At 30.8% G+C, this 23,443-nt stretch overlaps 1 protein-coding gene across 2 annotated transcripts in view; it reads left to right on the forward strand.

Annotated features, from left to right (window-relative positions):
* Positions 1-2,578: 2,578 nt before the first annotated feature.
* The window catches only part of LOC115883867 (homeotic protein Sex combs reduced), a 117,833-nt gene continuing 96,968 nt past the window's right edge, over positions 2,579-23,443 (forward strand). For both annotated transcript variants that reach the window (XR_004050462.1, XM_030902281.1), the window contains exon 1: positions 2,579-3,426. Coding sequence is in view for 1 of the 2 variants with exons in the window: in XM_030902281.1 (XP_030758141.1) it covers positions 2,721-3,426 (706 nt within the window). In the remaining variant the exon portion in view is untranslated. The remainder of the gene's footprint in view (positions 3,427-23,443) is intronic.

Genomic DNA, 23,443 nt, shown 5'->3' on the forward strand with positions numbered 1-23,443 from the left:
ATTGTGAGAATTATCACCACACTTGTTTGCTATTTTCGTATAAAATCAAGCATATTTAATTCTTTTGGAAATCTACAAATTCATAGAAATAAAAACTACAACGTGATGCCTAGTACCCTTTTAGACGCAAAATTTAACAGTGCTTAACAATTTTTTTTTGCGTGGAATTTCAAAAATTTAGAAGTAAAAAATAAATATAGAGTGTGATATAAAAGGAAGCAGTAACAAAAATTTTCCCTAACATGAAAATATTCAGTTTCTTTTAATTCACTACTGTAATTTAATTTAGCATTATTATAATATATTTGAATAAAATTACTGTACTCTCATTATATTAAACTCACTGCATGTGAAGTGTCAGTCACGTAATTGATCGTAATTTATAATTTCTTATGAGTTAATAATTAATATCATACATTTGCGTAATTTGTGCAATTCTGAGATTGTTTTGCAATATTTATGAGTGAAATTTGTTAACATATTTTTTAATTCATATAAAAGACTTGATATGAAAAAAGTAAATAATTTCAATTATTATAATTATTATCTTGAAGCTTCTAATATATTTATATTGGATTTATAAAATAAAACAGAACAATTAAAATAATTTAATAAAGAATGAAAATGCGTGTCTTTTTCAAAAATACTATGATATCGTATATTCTTCAATTATGAATATTTTTTATTTTATTTTTTATTTTTACTAGCTAGGAGACAGTAGGTAATGATCTTTTAGACGTAATGTTACAAAAATTTGCTTTAAATATACAGTATGTCCCTGGAACGTCATTAAAAAGGAAAAACCTTTTTTAATTTTATATTTTATTAACATTATGAGAAAAATCCAATTTTTATAAAAAAATTGCTAGCTCTAAACTGCTTAATAAAGTAAAAAAATTATTTCGTTTTTTGTTATCGGAAGAAATGATACTATACTATAACAGCTAAAAATATCTGCTTAATCAAAATTTATAATAAACATCTTTCAAAAAATAAAAACCAATTGAGTATTAGGTACCATAGAAACGCGTTTTGATTTTTAGGATTTTAGGAAAATTTAAACTTGATTTTTTTTTTCATTTTTTTCTGTAAAGATTATTCATCATTTTAGAACAAGCAAAATTTTTTAATAATAATAAAAGAGCTTTGTCTTCATGTAAAGATCATGCGAGAATATACCTACTGTATAAAATATTTAATAATGTTTTAATAAAAAAAAATAATTGATCTGAATATACAGTATGTCCCCGGATTGTCTTTACAAGAGGAAAAAAACTTTTTTATTATTGACATTTTGAGGAAAAATGCGTCCTGCATAAATATTTTTGCTTGTTCCAAAATGGTTAATCCCGTTTATATTCCTATTAAGTTTTCATACCGTTTTAGGTAAAATAAAAACAACATGAAAATATGGTTGAATTTTTTCTAAGTCCTAATAATCAAAAGGCGTTTCTATGGTTATATAATTTAGATTTAATTCTTTCATAGATGGTTAGGTATTATTTATTTTGCCGTTGTTAAATTATTTCACATTTTCCGATAACTGTTATCACCCTTTCCGTAGCTTTGAACTAAATAAATTGTGTACATCTATAACATCTTAAAACAGCAAAAATATGACGATAATTAAAATTTTATCAATAACAATCTATCAAAGAAAGAAAACGAAATTATATTACCATAGAAAGGCGTTTTGATTTCTAGGAGTTCGTTTTTTCATTTTTTTTTAATATTTGTTATGGAAATTTGGAAAATTATAAATGGGGTTAACAATTTTAGAACAAGCAAAAATTCTTATAAAAAATGCATTTTTCTCAAAATGTCAATAATATAAAAAGTTTCTTCTGTTGTAAAAACAATCCGGGGACATACTGTATAATAAATATAAAAAAAATAAACTGTAATTTTCTACTTTTAATTAAAAAATAATAAAACTAAATTATTATAACCAGACAGAAATTTATTTTGATTTTCAAGGCTTGTAAAAATGTGGTAATAAAAAAATACTAACTGAAGACATAAAAATTTATAAACAATAATAAACTAAAATATTATACCTCTAATTACAGATGAACGTAACAACTAGATCATCACATACACATTAAACTCCTCCGCAACAAAAACAATAATAAAAAAAAACGAAAAGAAAATCGAAAACAAAACCAAATCAAAAAAGATATCACACACACACAGACACAAACACACATCAAAACTATAAAAGATTAAAGCCATAAGATAAACCGAGCGAGTATCATCATCTAGCCGGCAAAACCATCATCTCCGTGAGAGAGAGTGCGTTGATTCATTAGCTCGGCTACTGGAATCCAGTAGACCGCTCAGCTGAGCATCAAATCTTAAACAATTCACAAATTATCAATTTGAATCGCGGGCGCCGCCCCCTCGAGCCGATTGGCCACGCCTCCGGCCTGCGCCAGTCAACCGACCATCCCCTCCCATATAATTCCCTCTCTTTCCATGCTGTTTGAGCCAGCGTAGCTCCGTTTTCGTCGCTTGCGAGCGTGGGATCGCGTGTGTTTCTACTGCCTGATGTTTTACTATCCCGCAAGAATCCACGTGATTCAGTTGGCATCGCGATGTTGTTCTCGACACTCATTGGTAACTGTGCTCTCTCGTAAAGTATACTGACTCAGTGTGATTATTTTCCGAAAAATAATGCGACGAGTTTTTTGAAGATTTTTCCCGGACTAAGTGACGATATTATGAGCTCGTATCAGTTCGTGAACTCCCTGGCCCAGTGCTATGGACAACAGGGTCGTGCAGGAGATCACGCACATCAAGCAGCCTCTCCTGGAGCTGATTATTACAACCCCAACGCAGCAGCAGCGGCTAGCTATCCTCCAACATGTTACTCGCCTCCCCAAGTAGGTCCTCAAGGATACACACCTCACCCGTATGCAACACCAGCCCCAGGACACGGACTTCAACCCATGGGTGACTATACTCAGCTCCAACCTCAGAGAATACCTGGAGCTACCGCCATGCATCATGCGAGTCCAGGAGGACAGAGTCCTGGAATGCTCAGCGCTGCGGCTAGTTGTAAATACGCTGACTCGACATCATCTACTGGAGTGGCGAGTCCTCAGGATCTGAGCACTAACGCGCCTCCGGCGAGGAGTACTCCGCCTCTGGCAGGTGCTCAAGCGAGTAACAACTCGAACGCGACGATAACTTCGAAGAGTTCGGGGTTGACGTCGCCGTTGTCAGTGAGTACTTCGCCTCAGGGGAAGGCAGGGGCTGCTTCGTCAACGGCGTCTCAGAATTTGTCCTCGCCGGCTTCGAGTACGAGTTCGACTTCGAGTAATGAACAGAAGGCAAGCACGAACAACAATAACTCGAAAGGTGGGAGTTCGTCGAGTAATCCTCCGCAGATTTATCCCTGGATGAAGCGAGTACATCTTGGACAAAGTAAGTACCTCAAAGTTTGTAGATTTAGAAAGAAATTTGAGTCTTTAATATTATGATGCGGAAAAAATGTATAATAATAATCTTAAGTGTCTTACTGTGTGCAAACTTTCTTCTTAAGAATTTTATGTACAGAAAAAAAACATATGCAAAAGTAAAAAAATACAACATTGTACATAGATTTTTATAAACGTTTGACATACAATAATTGTTGTATTAGCTAAGTTATTATTCTTACCAAACTCAGTTTACAATAGTACCTAATTACAACAAATTGTGCAAAAATATAGTTAGTAGTGCTATAATTTGTAATAATGATTTTCATATAAATTTCATTGAGTACAATCTGAATATTCTCTGACACAAATTGTGAGAATTATCACCATACCTGTTAGCTATTTTCGTATAAAATCAAGCACATCTAGCTATTATGGAGATCTATAAATTGGTAGAAATAAAAGCTACAACGTGATGCCTAGTACCATTTTAGTGTTTTCTACAATTATGTGGTTTATTACAATTTATTTTTTCTCTGTAGTATATTTGATTCTTTATGAATAAGAAAATTACTGATGAGTACCTGAACTCGAAATCTGCTGGGTACTTTTTTCTAAGTTTATATATTATTATTTTTTGTTAAAGTGGGTACCTATTTTAAAATGTCTAAAAATATTATGAGCTTTTTAAAATAATTTAACGTACATAGTCATTATTAATTATGAATAAATTTATAAATACGATAAAAAATATGACCAAATTTAGATAACATACCCATAATTGCATATAATAAAATAAAGATGCATATTTAATGCTTATGCTAATGCTTAATACAAAATTATTTACTGTGTTTTTATTATTTTTTTATCTTGACTTAATATTGGTAAAGTTGGTTGGAGCATAATATAAAATTATATCAATTTAAATAATATTTTTTTATAACATTTAAGGACTAATTATTCCTTTAATGCCATTTTATGAAGTCTTTGGTCTTTTATTTTTTTAAGAATATGTATTTTATAAAAAAATATTTTTTGAGCTGGCCATTTAATTTCTTATAGAAATAATTTTGTTTAATGATTAGTAGTTAATTTTTTTTTCTATTTGTATTTTTTAATCATTAGTTTTTTTTCTTCTCCTTTATTTTTATTTATATCAAAAACTCAGAAAAAATACTAATTAATATGTATAATCTAACAAAAAATAAACAAATTCAACTTATACTAATTTATTCTAAATTCTGAACAAACCCATTTATAAATGCCCAATAAATTTTTAAGAAAAAAATCTGAATAAATATTACACAAAACAAAATAAACGGACACAATTTTGGAATGTTGTTGTTTAATTAAATTGACAAGTTAATTAGTAAAACAGCCAACAAAATATTAAAATAATTATTACAACATCCATATTCAACATAAATAATAATTACCAAAATTTCACAATCGGAAATGGTAAGCAGTTTTTTTTTAATAAATATAGTCATTAATTTTATCAAAAGTGTTATACCTACATATTATTTTTTACAAGTGACAATTTCGTAATCAAGTTTCATAATAATTAATAAAATGTTGCAACAAAATACGGTTGTAAATAGTTTTTAAATTTATTTAAAATATTAATAACGATTTTTGAAAAATTAGTAATAGACCTATCGTCATTATAGCTGAAATTATCATAATTTATGATAATATTTATTACAGTTTTAAGTTGGTAATAATTCATATATTCAGATAGTGATAAGTGTAGTTTTATGATATTTGCGTTATAATAAAAAGGAATCTACTATTTATAGATAGTATAAACATACATAAATATTTGTGTATGTTTAATCAGAGTATTTTTTGTATTGCGGGCCCAAGTTATCCCTGCTAATTTCCTAATATATCATGGTACCATCTCAGGTTTGGTATTTTTCTAGGTCTCTTAATTCCTCGTGGATACTATGCTGTAATTTTTGTGGTCCATCTAGGTATTTCCGTCCTTCTTGCCAGGGTGTCCTGCCTATTGCCACTTGAGGGATTTGATTTTGTGGATGGCATCTATTACCTGGGTCTTTTGTTATATCCACTCTATTCTTTTACGATTTTTTTTTTGTTATTCCAAGCATATTTCGTTCCATTGAGTATTGTGCGATCTGCAGTTTCCTTATAATGTCCGTTTCAAGTATCCAGGTATCATATGTATTGACACTGGTAGTATATATTGGTCTAATGTTTTCTTCTTTAGATAAAATGGCATTATTTAATGAAGTGACATTATCCTTTAGATAAAGTGGCACTTATTTCTTATACTTACTTTTAAAAATTGTACCACTTTTTAATGACTCAAAATTTGTGAAAAAAATATGTAGTAAATACAAGAAGGACCATTTTATGAAAAAAATCAGTCGTCGAAGGAGTTAAAAATATTCCTACTAAAATTTATGTAGGGATGGCTGTACTTTTCACCCTTCCCGTACTTTTTTGTAAAAGTCAAATGTTAAAGCGCTTAGCAAAACATAGGCACCCCAAATGTCATTCAAATCGGAACATCGTTTCTTAAAATATCTGAAAAAATGTGTTTAATGCCCTGCATAGAGGTAGATTGTGCTCAATTAACTTATTTTGATTCCAGAAACACGTAGTAGTTCTATGTCTACAAAATAGGTATTGGAACACCTTGTATGGCTTTTTTCATACCAGGATAAAAATCTAACCACAACATACCAGAAAAATAGTAATTTTTTATACAAGACGATAATGCAATTTTATTGTCGTGTATAAAACAATATTTTTTTCCATAGCGAGTTTTAAAAAATATTGAGAAATTATTATTTCAAGGAATTTATTACGAATAGAAAAAATATTGTGCTGGGTTGGCGTTGGTTTCTATGTAATTTGACAAATAAATAAAGTTGTCTCTTTAGTTGCCAGTTTTGAGTCAGTATTTTTTAATTCTCTTTCGTGTCGATTGCTGATTGAATTGGAGCCAGTAATGGCTTAAAACGAAATAAGTAAATTACCAACAGATATTCAGGCTGAGGTGACAAACGCCATATCCAAACTACTTCCATTTAAATCCCGAATAACTTATGAAAAGGAATACAACATTTTTCAAAAATGGAAGCAATTAAAAAACGTGCGAGAAGAAATAAAGTTTTTAACCTATCCTCGCTGTTAAAGTATCATTTAATCTACCCTTGCGGTTAAAATACTATTTTATCTACTATCTTTGATAGATATAATGCAATTTTAACAGTTGTTATGGAAAAAAATATAATTTTATATTTGTTACTGGTGAAAACGTCTCAGTTGTTGTGGGGTTAAAGATTTAATAGTTGTTTTAAAACCATCAATCACTGTAAATGGTTGTAGGTACAAGAAATTCTGACAAGCCTAACTTAGGTCGAGTGTTAATAAAATTAGAACGTGATGTTGATGGAAGGAAATCGTTACCAATACAGAATGCGGAATAATAAATGGATTTTTGTTTAGACAAGGAAATAGTACGTCAAATTATGTATCATTAAAAAGGCGCATCAAAAGAATGATCATTCATTATTAGGATTTGTTGAAAGAACGCTTCATACAGAGGTTTTTTTATATTTGTTTTTGAATTTTGGAATGTATAATCCAATAAAATTGTCATTTGAAAAAAAAAATTACGGGCAAGCTCATTTTTTCAGAGTTTGTCAGCGACTGTCTTCTGAGTGTAAAATTAACAAAATCGGAAATCTTCCCCTTGTGGTTTTTGAGCAATAAGGGTGTTTTTTTTAAACTGTACTACAACAAAATAATTAGACCCAAATTGTACAGAAGAACATTCTCTATAAGTTCGCCTAATGATTTTTTTTATAAGTTTATTATTTCCGGACTTAGAGGCCGTTTCATGAGCCCTTTGGGGTGGTTTTCAAAAAGTTTGTTTTACAACAAATTGACCCTTATGAAAGTTGTTCGTAATAAAGAGACAAGCAACTTTTCCTCATGAATTTTTTTTGTAGCTTGATTATGTTTGGAGATAGCGTCCAGTTCATGAACAAATTAGGGTAGTTTCATAATTTTTGTTTCGTTCTACAAATTTACCAACTTAAATGTGTTCATAATAAAATTAGATGGAAACTTCCCTATGATATGTATTTATTTCCCCAAAACGAAATATGGAATTCATCAAGGGAATGTATATTATGATTTTTTTAATATTTGATTAAAAAAAACATTTCAAGCTACCACCACTTGTTCATGATCTGGGCGTTATCTCCAAAAATAGTCAAGTTATAAAAAAGTTCATAAGGCAAAGGTATATGTACTCTTATTGTGAACGAGTTTCCTAGGGTGAATTTGCTGAAAAAAGAGTAACATTGAAAACTACCCTAATTTGTTCATGAACTGGACGCTATCTCCAAAAATAATCAAGCTACAAAAAAAATTCATGAGGAAAAGTTGCTTATCCATTTATTATGAACAACTTTCATACGGGTCAATTTGCTGTAAAATAAACTTTTTGCAGTGGGAGTTTTGCCATTCCATTTAAAAAAACACAGGATCATACCATTTTCTATATATAATTAATTCGTTTATACATAAAAAATGACATTGTCACTTTATTAATTACATAGGTAAGTATGATATTAAGTAATTAATTCAGTGGTTTATGTATCATTAAAACGATAATTAAAGCTATTAACAAAATTAAGTGTAAAAGGAAAACCTTATGTCCGCGTTTAATAAGTTGTTTATGAGCTGTTAAATAAAATGCTTCCTTAAAATTCTATTAGTGAACTTTTTGAGTAATCTTTTTTATATACTAATTAAAATTAACGACAAAAATAAGGTTAATACAAGGATCTATTTAATTTCCACCTTTTTTAATAAAAATTACACTACCTTATATAGAGTGTCTAAAAAATTGTGTTAAATAATTAAATTAAAAAATTAAAAATTAAAAAAATAAAATTTTTTCAAATTTATTTATTTCAGTGAAATAACTATCTAGTCAACGTGTTTATTTTTCGTCAATATTGACATGTATTGACTATTTCCATTCTAAATATCTTAGAAACGGTTGCTCCTAGCGATTTTTACAAAGAGATATTTTTTATGTAAAAAATCACAGAGATGTATATTTTGTCGCTCGGTAGTTTTATACAGGTACGGACAAAAAGTTATTACGCTTCAAAACAGTTAAAACACATGTAGGTGGCGCCCTCTAGTAGTAGGAGTCATATTGACATCAAAATCAAATTTCTCATATCAAAAAACTCCTAAACACCAATTTTCATCCAAATATTGGCGTTACTTCAGAAATTATTTATAAAAAATCGAAATAAAAATGAAACTTCTACATCCTGTATCTCTGAAACTAAGCATTTTAGGACATACATTTATACGAACTTTTTTACTTATTTTAATCTGCAGAATATGCCGCCGAAGTTTCCGGAATACAGTTCAGACCACCATGTATAGAGAAATTTGTGCTAAACCCAATCCTGTATAGAATAGAGGGAATTTCAGTTTAAAGAACTTTACCTTATTTTAGCTCACTATGAACTTGTTCTGACAAAAAAGCATACGAAATGGACAAGAAAATAACAAAATAATGATATAAAGTAATTTAAAATTAGTGCAAAATATAGTTAAAAATATTTTACAACATTACGATAAATAATTATCATACTTATTAATATCTTGCGTTAGCCAAAATAGGTTTCCAGATTGTTGACTCATCTGACCTTAAACCTTGGCTGAAATCAAGCCTTTTAATTGAGTTAATTATATTCGTATTACATAATTTATATTTTTTGGCAAGGACGTGCTCAAATACACATACAAACAGACACCATCGTAGTGCGCAATGTGGGGATTAGACAAAAATTCAATACAGAGTGTCACTGAAAAAAAATTAGTACATTACTGATTATAATTATTTTGCTTTAATTGAAATATTGATTAATACTATAGGAATGAAAGAAATTGTTAAACAAATGTCCACTGAACGCTTATTTTTTTTATTTTTACAGTTATTGTGACTATTTTATTAATTTTTTATGCAACTTTTTTTAAGAGTAGATGGATATGACAGATATTACTAATAGGAGGGACCGAGCATCAGTTTTTTGACTTATTAAAAATATGATTATTATGTAGATGCGGAATTTATCGCCTTGAATTTAGTGTAAATCATCAATTATCTATTCAAAGTTGATAAAAATTAATCATATATTAATTAACTAGAGTGTACCAGCGACTTCGTTCGCGTCGAATTAATCATTTGTAATGGTGATGAAAAAGCTAAGCAAGAATTTCCATTAACATACAAACTGGATAAAATTTTTAATTTTTTTAAACAAAATAAAATATACGTGTTTAAGAGGTTTTCCGAAAAACTCACTGGTTTTTAAATAAAAAATATTTTAATATTTGAGGGATAGTTTCACCCCCTTAGAATTCGAGTTTCGAAAAATCCCATCTTATCGAACCTAAAGTCAATCTGTTTTACAAAAATCAGCTTTTTACGTCAAGCGCTTTAAGCAGGATCGTGATTAATCAAAGACCAGATTTTTTTAATCATCCTGTACACATTTTTAAAAAATCTTAAAATATGTAAAAAAAAACAAAATAAAATATACGTGTTTAAGCGTTTTTTCGGAAACTTGATCGTTTTGTAAATAAAAAAAAATTGTAATATTTGAGGGGTGGTTTCACCCTCTTGGAACTGGAATTTCGAAAAATCCCTTCTTATCGAACCTCTACACCCTAGAATCAACCTGTGTGCCAAAATTGAGCTTCTTACGTTGAGTGGTTTGAGCAGGATCGTGATTAATCAGTATGTCAGTCAGTTAAGGATTTTATATATTAGTATAGATTTTAAAGCATAAAGAAAACAAAAGTATATTTGCATAACTAAAATTACCTCATTTCTAAATCTCTATTAGTAAGATTAAATCATTTTTACTTTGAGTACTAATTGCTTATTTTGCTTTATAAAAATCGTAATAATAATAATAAAGACTGTATTATGATTAATGACACGATAAATAATTTTATAAATAAAATATACTTTTAAATTAACTAAAATTACATCATAATTAAACCTGCAGCAATAAAAACAAATCTTTGTAATTTGATCTTGTTAATTGCTCATCATTATTACTTATTTCATTATACTTGTAAAAACGAAAACAAGATTGCTTTATTTTGAAACTACTCGAATACTATAACTTAATATTTCTTTCAGAACGTATTATGTGTCTAATCTAGATGCTCCATTATAGTTATTTTTATTCTTAAATTATTGATTTGATTAAAAATATTCTATTTCCAGTACTGTGTTATTTATAAGAATGTCTTTTCTGTTTAGTAGCTCGTTGTACAGTGTGTCCCATTTTGGTTGAAATCATAGGGTATCTACGTTATTAGTGAAGATAGAAGGGTGCGGTTTGCACAAACCTGTCCCACTTTTTCGTCAAACGGAAGATGCTGCAAACAAAATTTTCATAGTCCTCTTCATTTCTGAGCTACAGGGTCTTTTCAAAAATTTTGCAATTTGGGACACCCCCTGTATCTCTGTTATTGTTAAAGGTATCGAGAAGGCGAAAACTGCTTATTGTAGAACTTTTTACGTAGAATACAGTGGCGTAGTCTGTTTTTCTACCAAAAAAATATTTTTGAAAATATGAACTAAAGTTATGTTTTTTCAAATGGAACACCCTGTATATTTATAAATCATATGATCTGTCTTGCTACGAGCTTCTCAAATATATATATATCACTCTATATTTATTTTCACTATTTACTGCAATATTTAAAATAAAATATATCATTTTCTTATTAGTAGGCCGTGATAAATAACAAAAATCAAAATGGTATTTACTAAAATAGTCATACACATATTAAAATTTATTTGGGATTGATATATTTTACTTTTGAAATAACTGTTACCACTGAATCTGTGAATATATTTTTCTTTTTTTTATAACGGGATGGGTTTGCAAATATCTAAATCTTGAATTATTAAAGCATTTTTCAGGTGTTCGACATTGTTGTAGTGCCCACGATATATTTCGTATTTCAAAAATCCCCAAAATCAGAAATCGAGAACGGCGAAATCCGGGAATCGAGGAGGCTATCAATATGCGTTCATTGGTTCCAATTCATTGATTTGAAAAATAATAATTTAACAGTATTCTAATATTTCCATAGTTATGAGGGGGAATGTTCCCCATCTTGCTGAAAGTATATTTCACGTAAATTAGCTAAAGGAATATCTAAAATTTCCGATACGATAGATTATTCTTACGTATACACGTATTCCAAGATTTACAAATAGCGGTAGAGAGTTAAGTTTCCCTAATATATAAAGAATTTATTAGCGGCTCCCAAAATAAAACAAGAGACAGATAGCAGTATACTTTTAATAATTCTTTAGTTTCTTTTATTATCAATCATGGCCTACTAATAAATATGATCTTTTAATAAAAACTTTTAAATATTGCAGTAAATAGTGAAAATAAATATAGAGTGATATATATTTTTGAGAAGCTTATGGCAAGACAGATCATATGATTTATAAATATACAGGGTGTTCCATTTAAAAAAACATAACTTTAGTTCATATTTTCAAAAATATTTTTTTGGTAGAAAAACAGACTACGCCACTGTATTCTACGTAAAAAGTTCTACAATAAACAGTTTTCACCTTCTCGATAGCTTTAACAATAACAGAGATACAGGAGGTGTCCCAAATTGCAAAATTTTCAAAAAGACCCTGTAGCTCGGAAACGAAGAGGGCTATGAAAATTTTGTTTACGGCATCTTCCGTTTGACAAAAAAGTGAAACAGGTTTGTGCAAACCGCACCCTTCTATCTTCACTAATAACGGAGATACCGTATGATTTCAACCAAAATGGGACACCCTGTACATTACTTTAGTTTTTGCTAAATTTAGTACTTTATGCTAACTTAATTTTTCTTTTGCTTTCTCGTAGTAAAGATCTCGACTTGTTTATTAGTTCTCCCAAATATTTCACTAAATATTCTTCTACTATTTCCAGTATTGTATTATTTATTAGAACGTCTTTTCTATCTACTATTTCGTTGTACATTACTTTAGTTTTTGCTAAATTAATTTTGAGACGCACTTTATTCCTGGCTGTATTTAGTTCGTCAATTTGTACTTGTAGTTCTTCAGGACTATTTGCTATTGAAGACTATGTCATCAGGGTCTATTTTTCATCTGGTCGGGCCCTCTTTTCCAATAAAATTCAAAAATTTAAGCAATTATGAATATTTTACAACCTTTAACGGGCCCAAGGCCCGGGCCTTATATGCCTTATGATGAAATAGGCCCTGTATGTCATCAGCGAATCTTAGTTATTTAAAATATGTTATCTATTTTTAATCCTTTGTTGGTCCAGTCCAGTTAGCGAAAAATTTCTTTTTCGGGGATATCTTCCTTTTTATATAACTAACTCAAAGAATACAGTTTTCGAAAGAGAAAAATAATACTAAACTACCAAAATACACTAAAGAGCTTTACTTTAAAGTGTGCTTTAACACAATTTACATTAAATATTGCCCACTTTTATAATTTGGTTGCCCACGTTTATATTTTCAAACTCGAACGTTGAGCGTAATCAATTTCACTTAAGCGAATTTGTTTTGCTAATTAACATGGCAATTAATACGCCTATTCTAATTAGATTCGTAGATTTTTTCCAGTTCTACGCGTCTAGACCTACAACAGACTATAAATCTTTGTAGGCACCGCTTTTTAATACGTTATCACTATTTCCTAAGTTAAAAATCAAGTTTTGTAATAAATTATCGGATTATTTATTAAAGGTAATTAACTAATTTCGACTTAAAGGTCGCATTTTAAAGCGTTTTATTGCGTAGCCGCGATCTCGCAATGATTTATAGCCTTCCTTATTGAGTTATGTTGGGCGTTTATGTATTTGGACAGATTAAAAGGTTCGTTACTTAAGATTCCGACGATTAAGATTAATTTGCGTGGTTTTTCGGGCGTGTTAATTTTTTATTTCAAAATGTTTCAAAATATCAGAAAAAATATAAATTGTTTATGTTCTATTTGTTTGTTTGTTTTCTCATTGGGAGTAAAAATGAGACTTTTTGTGGCGAGGCTGTACGTTTGATTGACAACATTACAGACGAGGCAACACAAAAAGTCATTTTTACTCCGAATAGAATATACTGCTTTTTTAAACGTTACGTTGTAAATAGTATAACAAGGTTTAAAATTAATACCAGGGGCGGGAAAGTGAAATAGCAAAAGCGGTTCCACCGTTTCCACGGAAATTTCAAATAAAATAGTTCCAGCCTCAGGCGCTAGGTGGTAGTGCAATTAATTTTTAGGTTAAGAAGTTGCTACTAGTTATTGCCAGATGGCGTTAAATCAGAATTTTTTTGTAGTTTCCATAGTTACCAACGGCCATTGTCATACTATTGTCAAATTCTCTAAAAATATTGTCGTTGTCATAGCGCCAATCATAATATTATCAAATGATTATCAAAACGTTTTTCAAACTGTAATTTGTTATAATGTTGTTATATGTGTTTTAATTAGACAATTCCTTTTGTTTGTGGCCCTAAAAATATAATGTAAGTATTTTATTTTTGCCATCATTTAAGTACCTATTTATATATACTCCATTTACAAAACTTTGGGCGTATTACGTTGATCTTGTTTTCTTATAATAAATGATGTTTAAATAATTGACTTATAAATAAAAACTTTAAATAATAAATAATATTTACACATGTTTGGCTTTAATTTTATTTAATAATTGTATAAATTATACTCTTAAATCTTATTTTTTACACGTCACAACGATACTTGTTATTAGTATTGTTGAATTTGTGTAAAAAGTAAGATTTAATAATCAAATTTAATTAAAAGCCCGCGCTTCGATCCATTTAAAACAAGCTCTACTCAATAGATGGCGCCACTTCTGTAGGACCATTTTTCAGTATGGCAGAGTCCATTCTTTTTCTAGCTAGGTATATTCTTTGATTAATACCTTGTAAGTGATTATATATTGAGAAACTATGGTTACGCTAATTGAATTTGGCATTTTATGTCAGTTTAATAATAATATATTTTCGTACTTTTATGCCTAGGCGTTAAAATGCCTCTTTATATTATCAATCACGTCGCAAAAGTTAATAATTTTGTGGGGTTTGAAAAAATAGTATATTGTTTTATTAGCAGTAAAAATTACACTTTTTGTAACCAGGCTGTACATTTGACATACAGGCGAGGCAGAATAACTTTTCAAACGCTACAAATAATTTTTTAAACGATTTCAAACGTTCCAAATAATATAAAAAATCTAACAGTAATGCCTAAGTAATTATATATTGAGAAACTATGGTTACACTCATTGAATTTGACACTATATGTCAGTTTAATAATATATTTTCATACTTTAATGCCTAGGCGTTAAAATTACTTTTTATATTGTTAATCACGTCGCAAAAATTAATACTTTTGTAGGCTTTGAAAAAAAAATTAAATTACTTTAACAAATAAACAACAACTAACTATAAAACAATTGAAGAAAGGTGTAGAAAAATGTACATGAAATTAGAAAATTCCTATTTGTCCCTGTTAGATTAAACATCCTGTATAAAAAGTTTTTCATTAAAAAAAATCACAAAAAATACCAATCGAAATGTCCGAGATTTTTTCGAATACAACTTCTACATATTTATCAAATTTTACTTTTTCGATTTGGTTGATACACCCTGTATATTCACAATATATTTTTTTAAACATAAAATTGTTGTCATTATTTCCCTAAATCAAAAAATTTATATATAAAAAACCTTCAAGCTAAAAAATAATTTTCAATATGAACATGGTAATCATATACAGACAAATTATGATATACTTTATTGTCTAATTAAAAATGTTTCAGTAATTTAATTTGTTCTTAATAATAAAAAGATAGATACTGAATATTAAATATCTTTTTTCCTGTTACACTATTTCCTAAAATATACTTAGATTAAAAAAATTTAGAGTAAATATATCACATCAAAATCCAAGACAGGCGAATCTATCCTTCAATCCCACTCCAAACTCCCCACAGACCCATAAAATCATTGCCTGTTTATTTAGCTATCCTTCGACATGCAAAACCTAAAGAGAGAAAAAAAACCTATCGTAAACCCATCTGCACCGCGTTATCAATTCTTAAAACACCGCTCGAAGACTCCGAACTCTATCCATCGTGTTTCCAGAGCAGTAGTAGACCTCAGGGTTGATTTATAGGGCCTGGAGACCGATGTGGGGCCTTTAGAGGGCGAACTTTGGCAACCCTTAGATGATGCGGCGCGCGGCGGTTGATTTACGCGGTGTTAGTTGACTCGGGGCTTTAAAAGGTGCATTCGCAGTCAAATTATCACAATATTTAAACCAGTTTCTTATTTATGAATTAGGGGGTTCAATGTTGTATAATTAATTCAGTATGGTGATGCTGTAATTAGCTGCGAACCAGTATTTCATGAAGTTATTGTATGTATACAGAATTTTCGGACTGTCAAGTGCTTTTTAAGTCTTTTATTTTTAAATCGTCATATTTATTTACATAGAGAGTTAAGAGTTCATTTCAGTCTAGTACGAAAAAGTAGCAAAATAAGCGTTCGGCATTTAACGTTTTATGTAAAACTGAATAGGTATTTTTACACAAATGAACAAAAAAATAGAAGATATAGGATTATACTATATCCGTATTGTAGCACATTTTTAGACAACTTCTTTGTTTTTAAGATTTTGATGGTCAAACATCAACAAAATATTCCTTAAGTTCGGACTAAATTTTCTCGAAAATAGGCATAATTTAAAATTCCGTTACAATACGGAAATAGATTGAAGTTTAGTGATTACAGTGATATATAATTTATATGGTTTTGTAACAAATTGCTCAATCTCAAAATAAAAAAAATATTGTCAAGGCGTATTACTGGTTGCATAACTGCATACTGCTAAATAATCGCAACGTGCATTGAGGAACCTGGCGCATTCGCCAGAAAGTAAAAGAAAATTATAGAATTCTTTAGAAAATTCCAGAAACCATCGCCAGGGGGTATATAAGGCCCGCGCTTTGACAGTTGGACAAGTCTGAAAATAGTCTGAAGTCTGAAGTTTGAAAATACCGCGAAATACCGTTAGAGTAATAGTAGTTGCATAAGTTGTGTTGTAAATAGTATAAGTTGTTTGTACAGAGTGAAACAAATAAATTCGTTAAGTATTTTATCGTGAGTTTAAATAGTGGACCCACGGAATCCGTAACAATATCTTCAAAAAATAATACTAGCACGCGCAAACCACGGCATGCAGTGTCCGAAAAAGAGAGATGCCTCTAAGGTTATCGGCCCCCCTTTTACCCAACCCGTAATAACCACTCAATTATCGTAATGGCCGATCGGCTCTGATTATAGCAATTTTTGCCGAGCAAAGAAAATCGATCCCCGCTCGGATCGGTTCGCGCATTTGCATTTAAGCGTCTTAATTATCTCCGGCCGGCGATCGGGTCAGATTCGACGGCGTATGCACCCGCCCATAGGTTCGCGCCGCGGACACGCATCGCACCCAGCGAGTGTGCCCAGTGGTGGAACGGTCGGGAACAGACTTTTCGAAGGACCTTTGCACCTACATGCAAGCTGTCCCATTTTTGTTGTTTTTGGATAAATATATCTGTTTTCTAGTAGGTAATATAGTAGTAGTAATATGGGATTACCAGTAGATGATGATACTACAGTGTACTCCTTGTCGTTCGCAAATGACTAGATGACCAGGCTGTTCTAACACAAGATATAGACGACTTGCTGCGTGACAAAATTTGATCGTATTTTCAAACTTCAAAAGAGAGCAGTTCGATATTTATTGGGACTGAACAATAGAACTCACCGCCAGAATTTTTTTAAAAATTTCAAAATACAGACTCTTCCTTCTTTATTCATTTTTGAGTCCGTTTGCTTAATCCGCCATCACATATCTGCTATTAAGGAATGCGGAACACGATCTTTATCTGCCAATATCAAGCTCAGAACTAGTTAAAAGCTATCTGTCTGGAATTCTTTTGTGGGTCGAGAAGACTGGTTGTGCAGTTTTGGCATTAGTTGTGGGAGATTTTGGCCTGTGTGTGGTTCAGAATTCCAGAGAAGCCTTGTAGAGGGATATATTCGTCAGTTGGTAAGAGACATGTACAGCTGTGTAATGTTCTTTTGTACAAGTATTTATTTTAGAGGATAGGGTTTTACAACACAGACTATGTGTGATGGTCGTACGAGATGAGCACGAGGACTTTTAAAGAACCCTTTTCCATGGAGTAACGTGTGGCGACGCCATTTTGTTTTGGAACGTCCACGTAGTGGAAAGGTATTTTACTATGTCCAAATCAGAACATGTCACTAAAATAGATCATATTTTAGGGTTCTTTCTTTTCCTCGGCTGTACTCCTTTAGAGTTTAAGATGATTTAGCTTAAGATTGTTACCATTTTTTTTTTGTACTGGATTTGGGGTACTGCGTACTGCAACTAATGCTACTGTGACGTGAATGCCACTGTGACGAGGAATGCCACCGGGATACTGAAGACCAGACACCTGGATTTTCTCATGAACTGACTGGAACGACCACTGGATGACAGATAAGACTTTAATCATCTCTTATTTTATTGCGTTTGCGTTGATTAAAATTTATTACATTAAATATACGATCGCATGTGAACTTGGTATACCAGGGGATTTTTACATTTAAATTTCATTTTATTCTTTATAATCATTTAATCATAATCACAAATACGCATCAGGGTTGTTCACAGTTTAGTCACAACAATATTTTGTGATACTATTCATGATTTAATTTATTTAATTTATTTTACGGATAGTTCATTTTTACTAGTATATATATATATATATATATATATATATATATATATATATATATATATATATATATATATATATATATATATATATATATATATATATATATTTAATTATTTCGTATTTAAACATTTGCTACATTTTATGATAGATCTTGACAATTTGTTTTAACTTTAAATTTAGTATTTATTAAACGAATCCAGTATATTTTAGACTTTTCAATCAGTACACTTTTTCCATACACCTCCCTTTTGATATCTCTTGTTCTGTGCATATATTTTTTAATTATTTACTGAGCTAGCTGGAACCTATTTGTAACGGAACCTTGTGAACCTGAAGTTCCCGTTATAAACTTTGTCACCCAACGGTGGCGTTTTACGATGCTAAATGGAATACTATGGGATAAGAATACCATACGAATACCACAATACCATACGATCAACTTTTCCGCTATTTGAGAATAACTACAGAAAACAAAAGAAGAATTTACAATTCCATCGTAAAAAGCATAATTATCTATCTAAATACACCTCTGAAGTATGGCCTTTAAAAGAGAAAACTGAAAGAACGCTAAAAGCCACGGAGATGGACTTTCGGAGAAGATCGGCTGGAAAATTCAGAAAAGATAAAATACCAAATGAAGCCATAAGACGCCAAATGGAACTAAAACACGCCATCGTAGATGACATTAGAACTCAACAATCAATATGATACGGACATGTACAAAGAATGGACGAACATCAAATCCCAAAGAAAATATTAAATTGGAACACTCAAGGTAGAAGAAAAAGAAGACCACGCAAGAGGCTGGAGAGACGGTATCGATAAAGAAGTTTGTACAGAGGTTTCGAAGTAGATGGATGGGGAAATAAAAAGATATGGAGATTAGGAATCGAAATTGTACATGACACGATGAAGAGATGACAAGATGTAGACACGATATCCTCAAAGCTGTTTACAGCAACACTAGAAGAAATGTTATGAAAAAGTAAAAGTTAGTTTTTCCCTGTTTTAGTCCCTTGAGCAATTAAACAGATGAACCTAAAAAGATAGCTTGTTCTAAACCAGTTCTAATTGTGATGTAATTTTAAACATAAAATTAGCTTCGATTAAAGTTAACTACACTAAATTCTCTAGAAGAATATAGACATTACCAATAACTTTAGATTGAGGATAAGAAAACAAATACTTGTAAAGTAATACCATAGTATAAAAGTATGTTACAACTTTAACAAGGTAAAATTCGTATTTAACCCAATAGAGTTCACGTATTCCACCTTTGTAATTTATGGCATGAGGGGGTCATGTTTCTCTGCCGATAAAATTGTAGGGACCGCGTGTCAAGTCGTTGTTCGGTGGTTTCTAGCCGTGCCTCGAGTACCCACTCAATATTTTCACACGCAGAGGGTATGATTGGGCTTATAACATTATTATTACCGGTTGTTATGGGTCTATATTTTACCACAATACCATACGATCAACTTTTCCGCTATTTGAGAATAGCTTTTAAAGCCGATGATTTTTTTTTTAGTTTATAGACTCACCTGAAAATTTTAATGTATTTTAAAGTTCTATATACAGGGTGCTACAAGTTCGAGGTACGAGCATTGGTATCTCGGAAGATGGTTAATTGGGGCAAAGTTGCGCTTTAGGAAGCTCACCAAGATACCATCAAAAAAGTTTTAAAAATTTCAAGGATTACTGAGTTTTTTTGGAAAAACGGATTTTATAAAAATCAATTTTATTTTTTCCTGGCGTTACTTTTTAGAAAATCAAAAAACTAATTGCACATTCTCATGGCTACTTTCTTAGGGCTATCTGATAGTATTTTTAGATTTTCAAATTAGCTGATAATTTGTGAGATACAGAGGGCAACTTAATTTTTTTAAATACGGACCTGCATTTTTTATTTCAGATTTTGAATGAACTCGCTCTCCTGAGTACAATGATATGCCACACTTGATACTTTTTTTTTGTTTTAGGTACCTTAACAATAAAAAAACTATTTAATTATTATTTAAAATAATTTCAAGTCCCACTCTGTTTTTTTAAATTATTTAATCTGATTATATTCATCGCAACAATATGGATCGGCGCTAATTAACATTGGGGTTTCAAACTTTCACCAAAATATCAACATTTTGTTTTCCCTCGTATAATTGACAGATGAGAACTTTCATTTTTAGTTTAGAAAAAGACACTAAAAAGTCAAGTAACTTAGCTACAAATTGCTTAAAAATCATCAAAATCGGCCAATTAGAACAAAATATATTAAACTTTAAAATACATCAAAATTTTAATGTACCTCTCTCTGAGTGTGGTAATGAATAGGAACATCAGTTGTCGAACAATACAAACACTAAGGAGAATTTTTAGCCCTCTAACTATAACTCATCTTTTAAAAGAAGATATTTTCTAGATAATGGTGAAGTGGGATCTTTTTTATATCTAGTAGTCTATAATATATCGGGAAGTATATTATATTACAAAACTAACTCAATTCCAATTCTAAAACAGGGTTATGCTTTTCTTTTTCCTTCTCCTGTCTTACCTGAAAGAATATCTATAGCCCGTAGATCATCTTAAGTCAAAAGACCAGTAGGAAGCCCATTGTTAAAAACCACTCTTTTATTGTTACTGGCCAATTTAAAAGAGGGCGCTTCTCAGCAGCAGCCGCGGAACTTTACGATGTGTAGATAGAGCAATGAAATTTTCACCCCATATCAATTTGGGACGGGGTTGATTTATGCGCGGGTAGGGTTGGAAGAATCTGTTTCGCTTTTTTTTTCTATTTTTCCTCGGAAGTATTTCGGTGTTTTGTTTTGCTGGCTTTTTTGTGGGTTTTTTCGAAGGTTATGAGAGATTTAGAGGTGAATGGGGTAGGTAAAAATTATAAAAGTGGAAGGTTTGAGATTTACTGCGTTTGTTCCCATAATGTGTGTGTTTTTTTGGTAGTACTTTCATGTGTAAAGTCTTCCGTGAACTGGACTGTTCATCTAGTATTTACTACATAATTTGTCACTTATAAAAAAACGCCACATCGCATAATTTTTAAGAAAAATGTTTCTAGGGAATTTATTTTTCCAAAGCAGGCTTACAAATATACAGGAAGTTCCGTGGACATAAGACAACTACGATTTTTTGAATCAGAATAAGTTAATTGCATATAATTTATCGATATACAGGGTGGTCCGAACTGTATTCCGGAAACTTCGGCAACAAATTCTGCAGATAAAAATAAGTAAAAAAGTTCGTATAAATGTATGTCCTAAATTGCTTAATATCGGAGATACAGGGATTAGAAGTTTCATTTTTATTTCGATTTTTTCCAATAAATTTCCCAACTTTTTACTTTTTTAAATTAATGATAAATTTTTCTAAGAAAAAATGATGATAAAACAGTTTCTGTTTGGCACTTTTTTCAACAGTACCTGAAAAATACCTTTTTGTGCCAAAAGTGAAACCACTTTTGGCACAAAATTATTTCAAATTTATGATTTTAGTCTAATAACTATTTAGTCAACAAGTTCAATTTATGTCATTGATTGATATTGTATTGATAAATTCGATTCCAAATATTTCGAGAACCATTACGCGTAGCGATTTTTACCAAGAGACCTTTTTTACGTATAAAACGTCGTAAATGTATATTTTTTTACTCAGTAGTTTTATACAGGTATGGACGAAAAGTTATTACTCTTCAAACCAGTTATGTAGGTGGCGCCCTCTATAAGTAGGAGTCGTATGGACATCAATTCAAATTTATCATATCAAAAAACTCCAAGACACCAATTTTCACCCAAATATTGACGTTACTTCAGAAATTATTTGGAAAAAAATCGAAATAAAAATGAAATTTTTACACCCTGTATCTCCGAAACTAAGTATTTTAAGACATACATTTAAACGAACTTTTTTACTTATTTTTATGCTGTTGTAGTTTCCGGAATACAGTTCCGACCACCGTGTATAAGATTATTTTACATTCTACTTCAATAATTCACTTCTTATCGAAAGGATTTTATTAAGGGTAAAGGTATATTCAACAAGTCTCTCCCCAAAGGTCAAAAACGACGCTGTTTTCCCCACTTTATCCCACCCCCGCCTACCTCGACCCCCTCTGGTGAGATAAAAGAAGCGGCGAGAAGCCATCAAACAAAAATGGCGAACGAGATAATAACAGGCTGTTGGTTCCCGCGGCTAAAATATTCCGATCCCAATAAAATAACAAAAAAAATCGGTTTTCATCCGGTTCGGTATGGACCACGCCGCTGCACCACGACCGATTGGAATAAAAAGAAAACATAAGGTAGAGATATCTTTAAACGAATTAACGAGAAGTGCAGTATGGTTCTTCCTCTTTTTTTTTCTTTTCGCAAACTTTTTATTGATGGTAATTTTTTTAACTTGTCCAAAAAAGTAGCAAAATAAGGGTTCGGCATTTATCGTTTTGTGTAAAACTGGCTAGGTATTTTTACATAAATGAAGAAGGAAATTAAAGATAAAGGATGATACTATAATCGTATTGTAGCACATTTTTAGACAATTTCTTTATTTTTAACATTTTGATGGTTGAACATCAACAAAATATTCCTTATGTTTGGACTAAATTTTCTCGAAAATAAAGACATAGTAATATAGAATTCTGTTACAATACGGAAATAGATTGAAGTTTTGTGATTACAGTGTTATATAATTTATATGGTTTTGTAACAAATTGTTCGCTATTTTATGGCAAATGCTGAACCTCTGCAAACCTTAATCAAGCCTTAATCAAAGCACGTATGTTTGGAATTGTAGGTGTGGCTTAACTTAGGCAGATTTCTGAAATATAATATATATTTCCTTCGGCCACACACCCAATCTTATTTTTTTTGGTGTACCTCTGTGTGTTGCATATAGTAGTAGTATTATGGATTGTTAAAAAATACTTTTTAAGGCTAGATAGTGAAAAAGAAGGAGATGCAAGATAATTTACTTAAAAAGCAGGACTGATTAACAAAAAGCGGGAACCCCTTAAAGCGCAAGGCAACCCTGCTATACCTTATGTCCGCGGATTATTTTTACAAGAGGAAAAACTGTTTTATTATTTTTGAGAAAAATACCATCTTCATAAAAATTTTCTTAAAA

The sequence above is a fragment of the Sitophilus oryzae genome, unplaced genomic scaffold, assembly GCF_002938485.1.
Source record: "Sitophilus oryzae breed Bouriz unplaced genomic scaffold, Soryzae_2.0 scaffold_2006_pilon_pilon, whole genome shotgun sequence".
NCBI lineage: Eukaryota > Metazoa > Arthropoda > Insecta > Coleoptera > Curculionidae > Sitophilus > Sitophilus oryzae.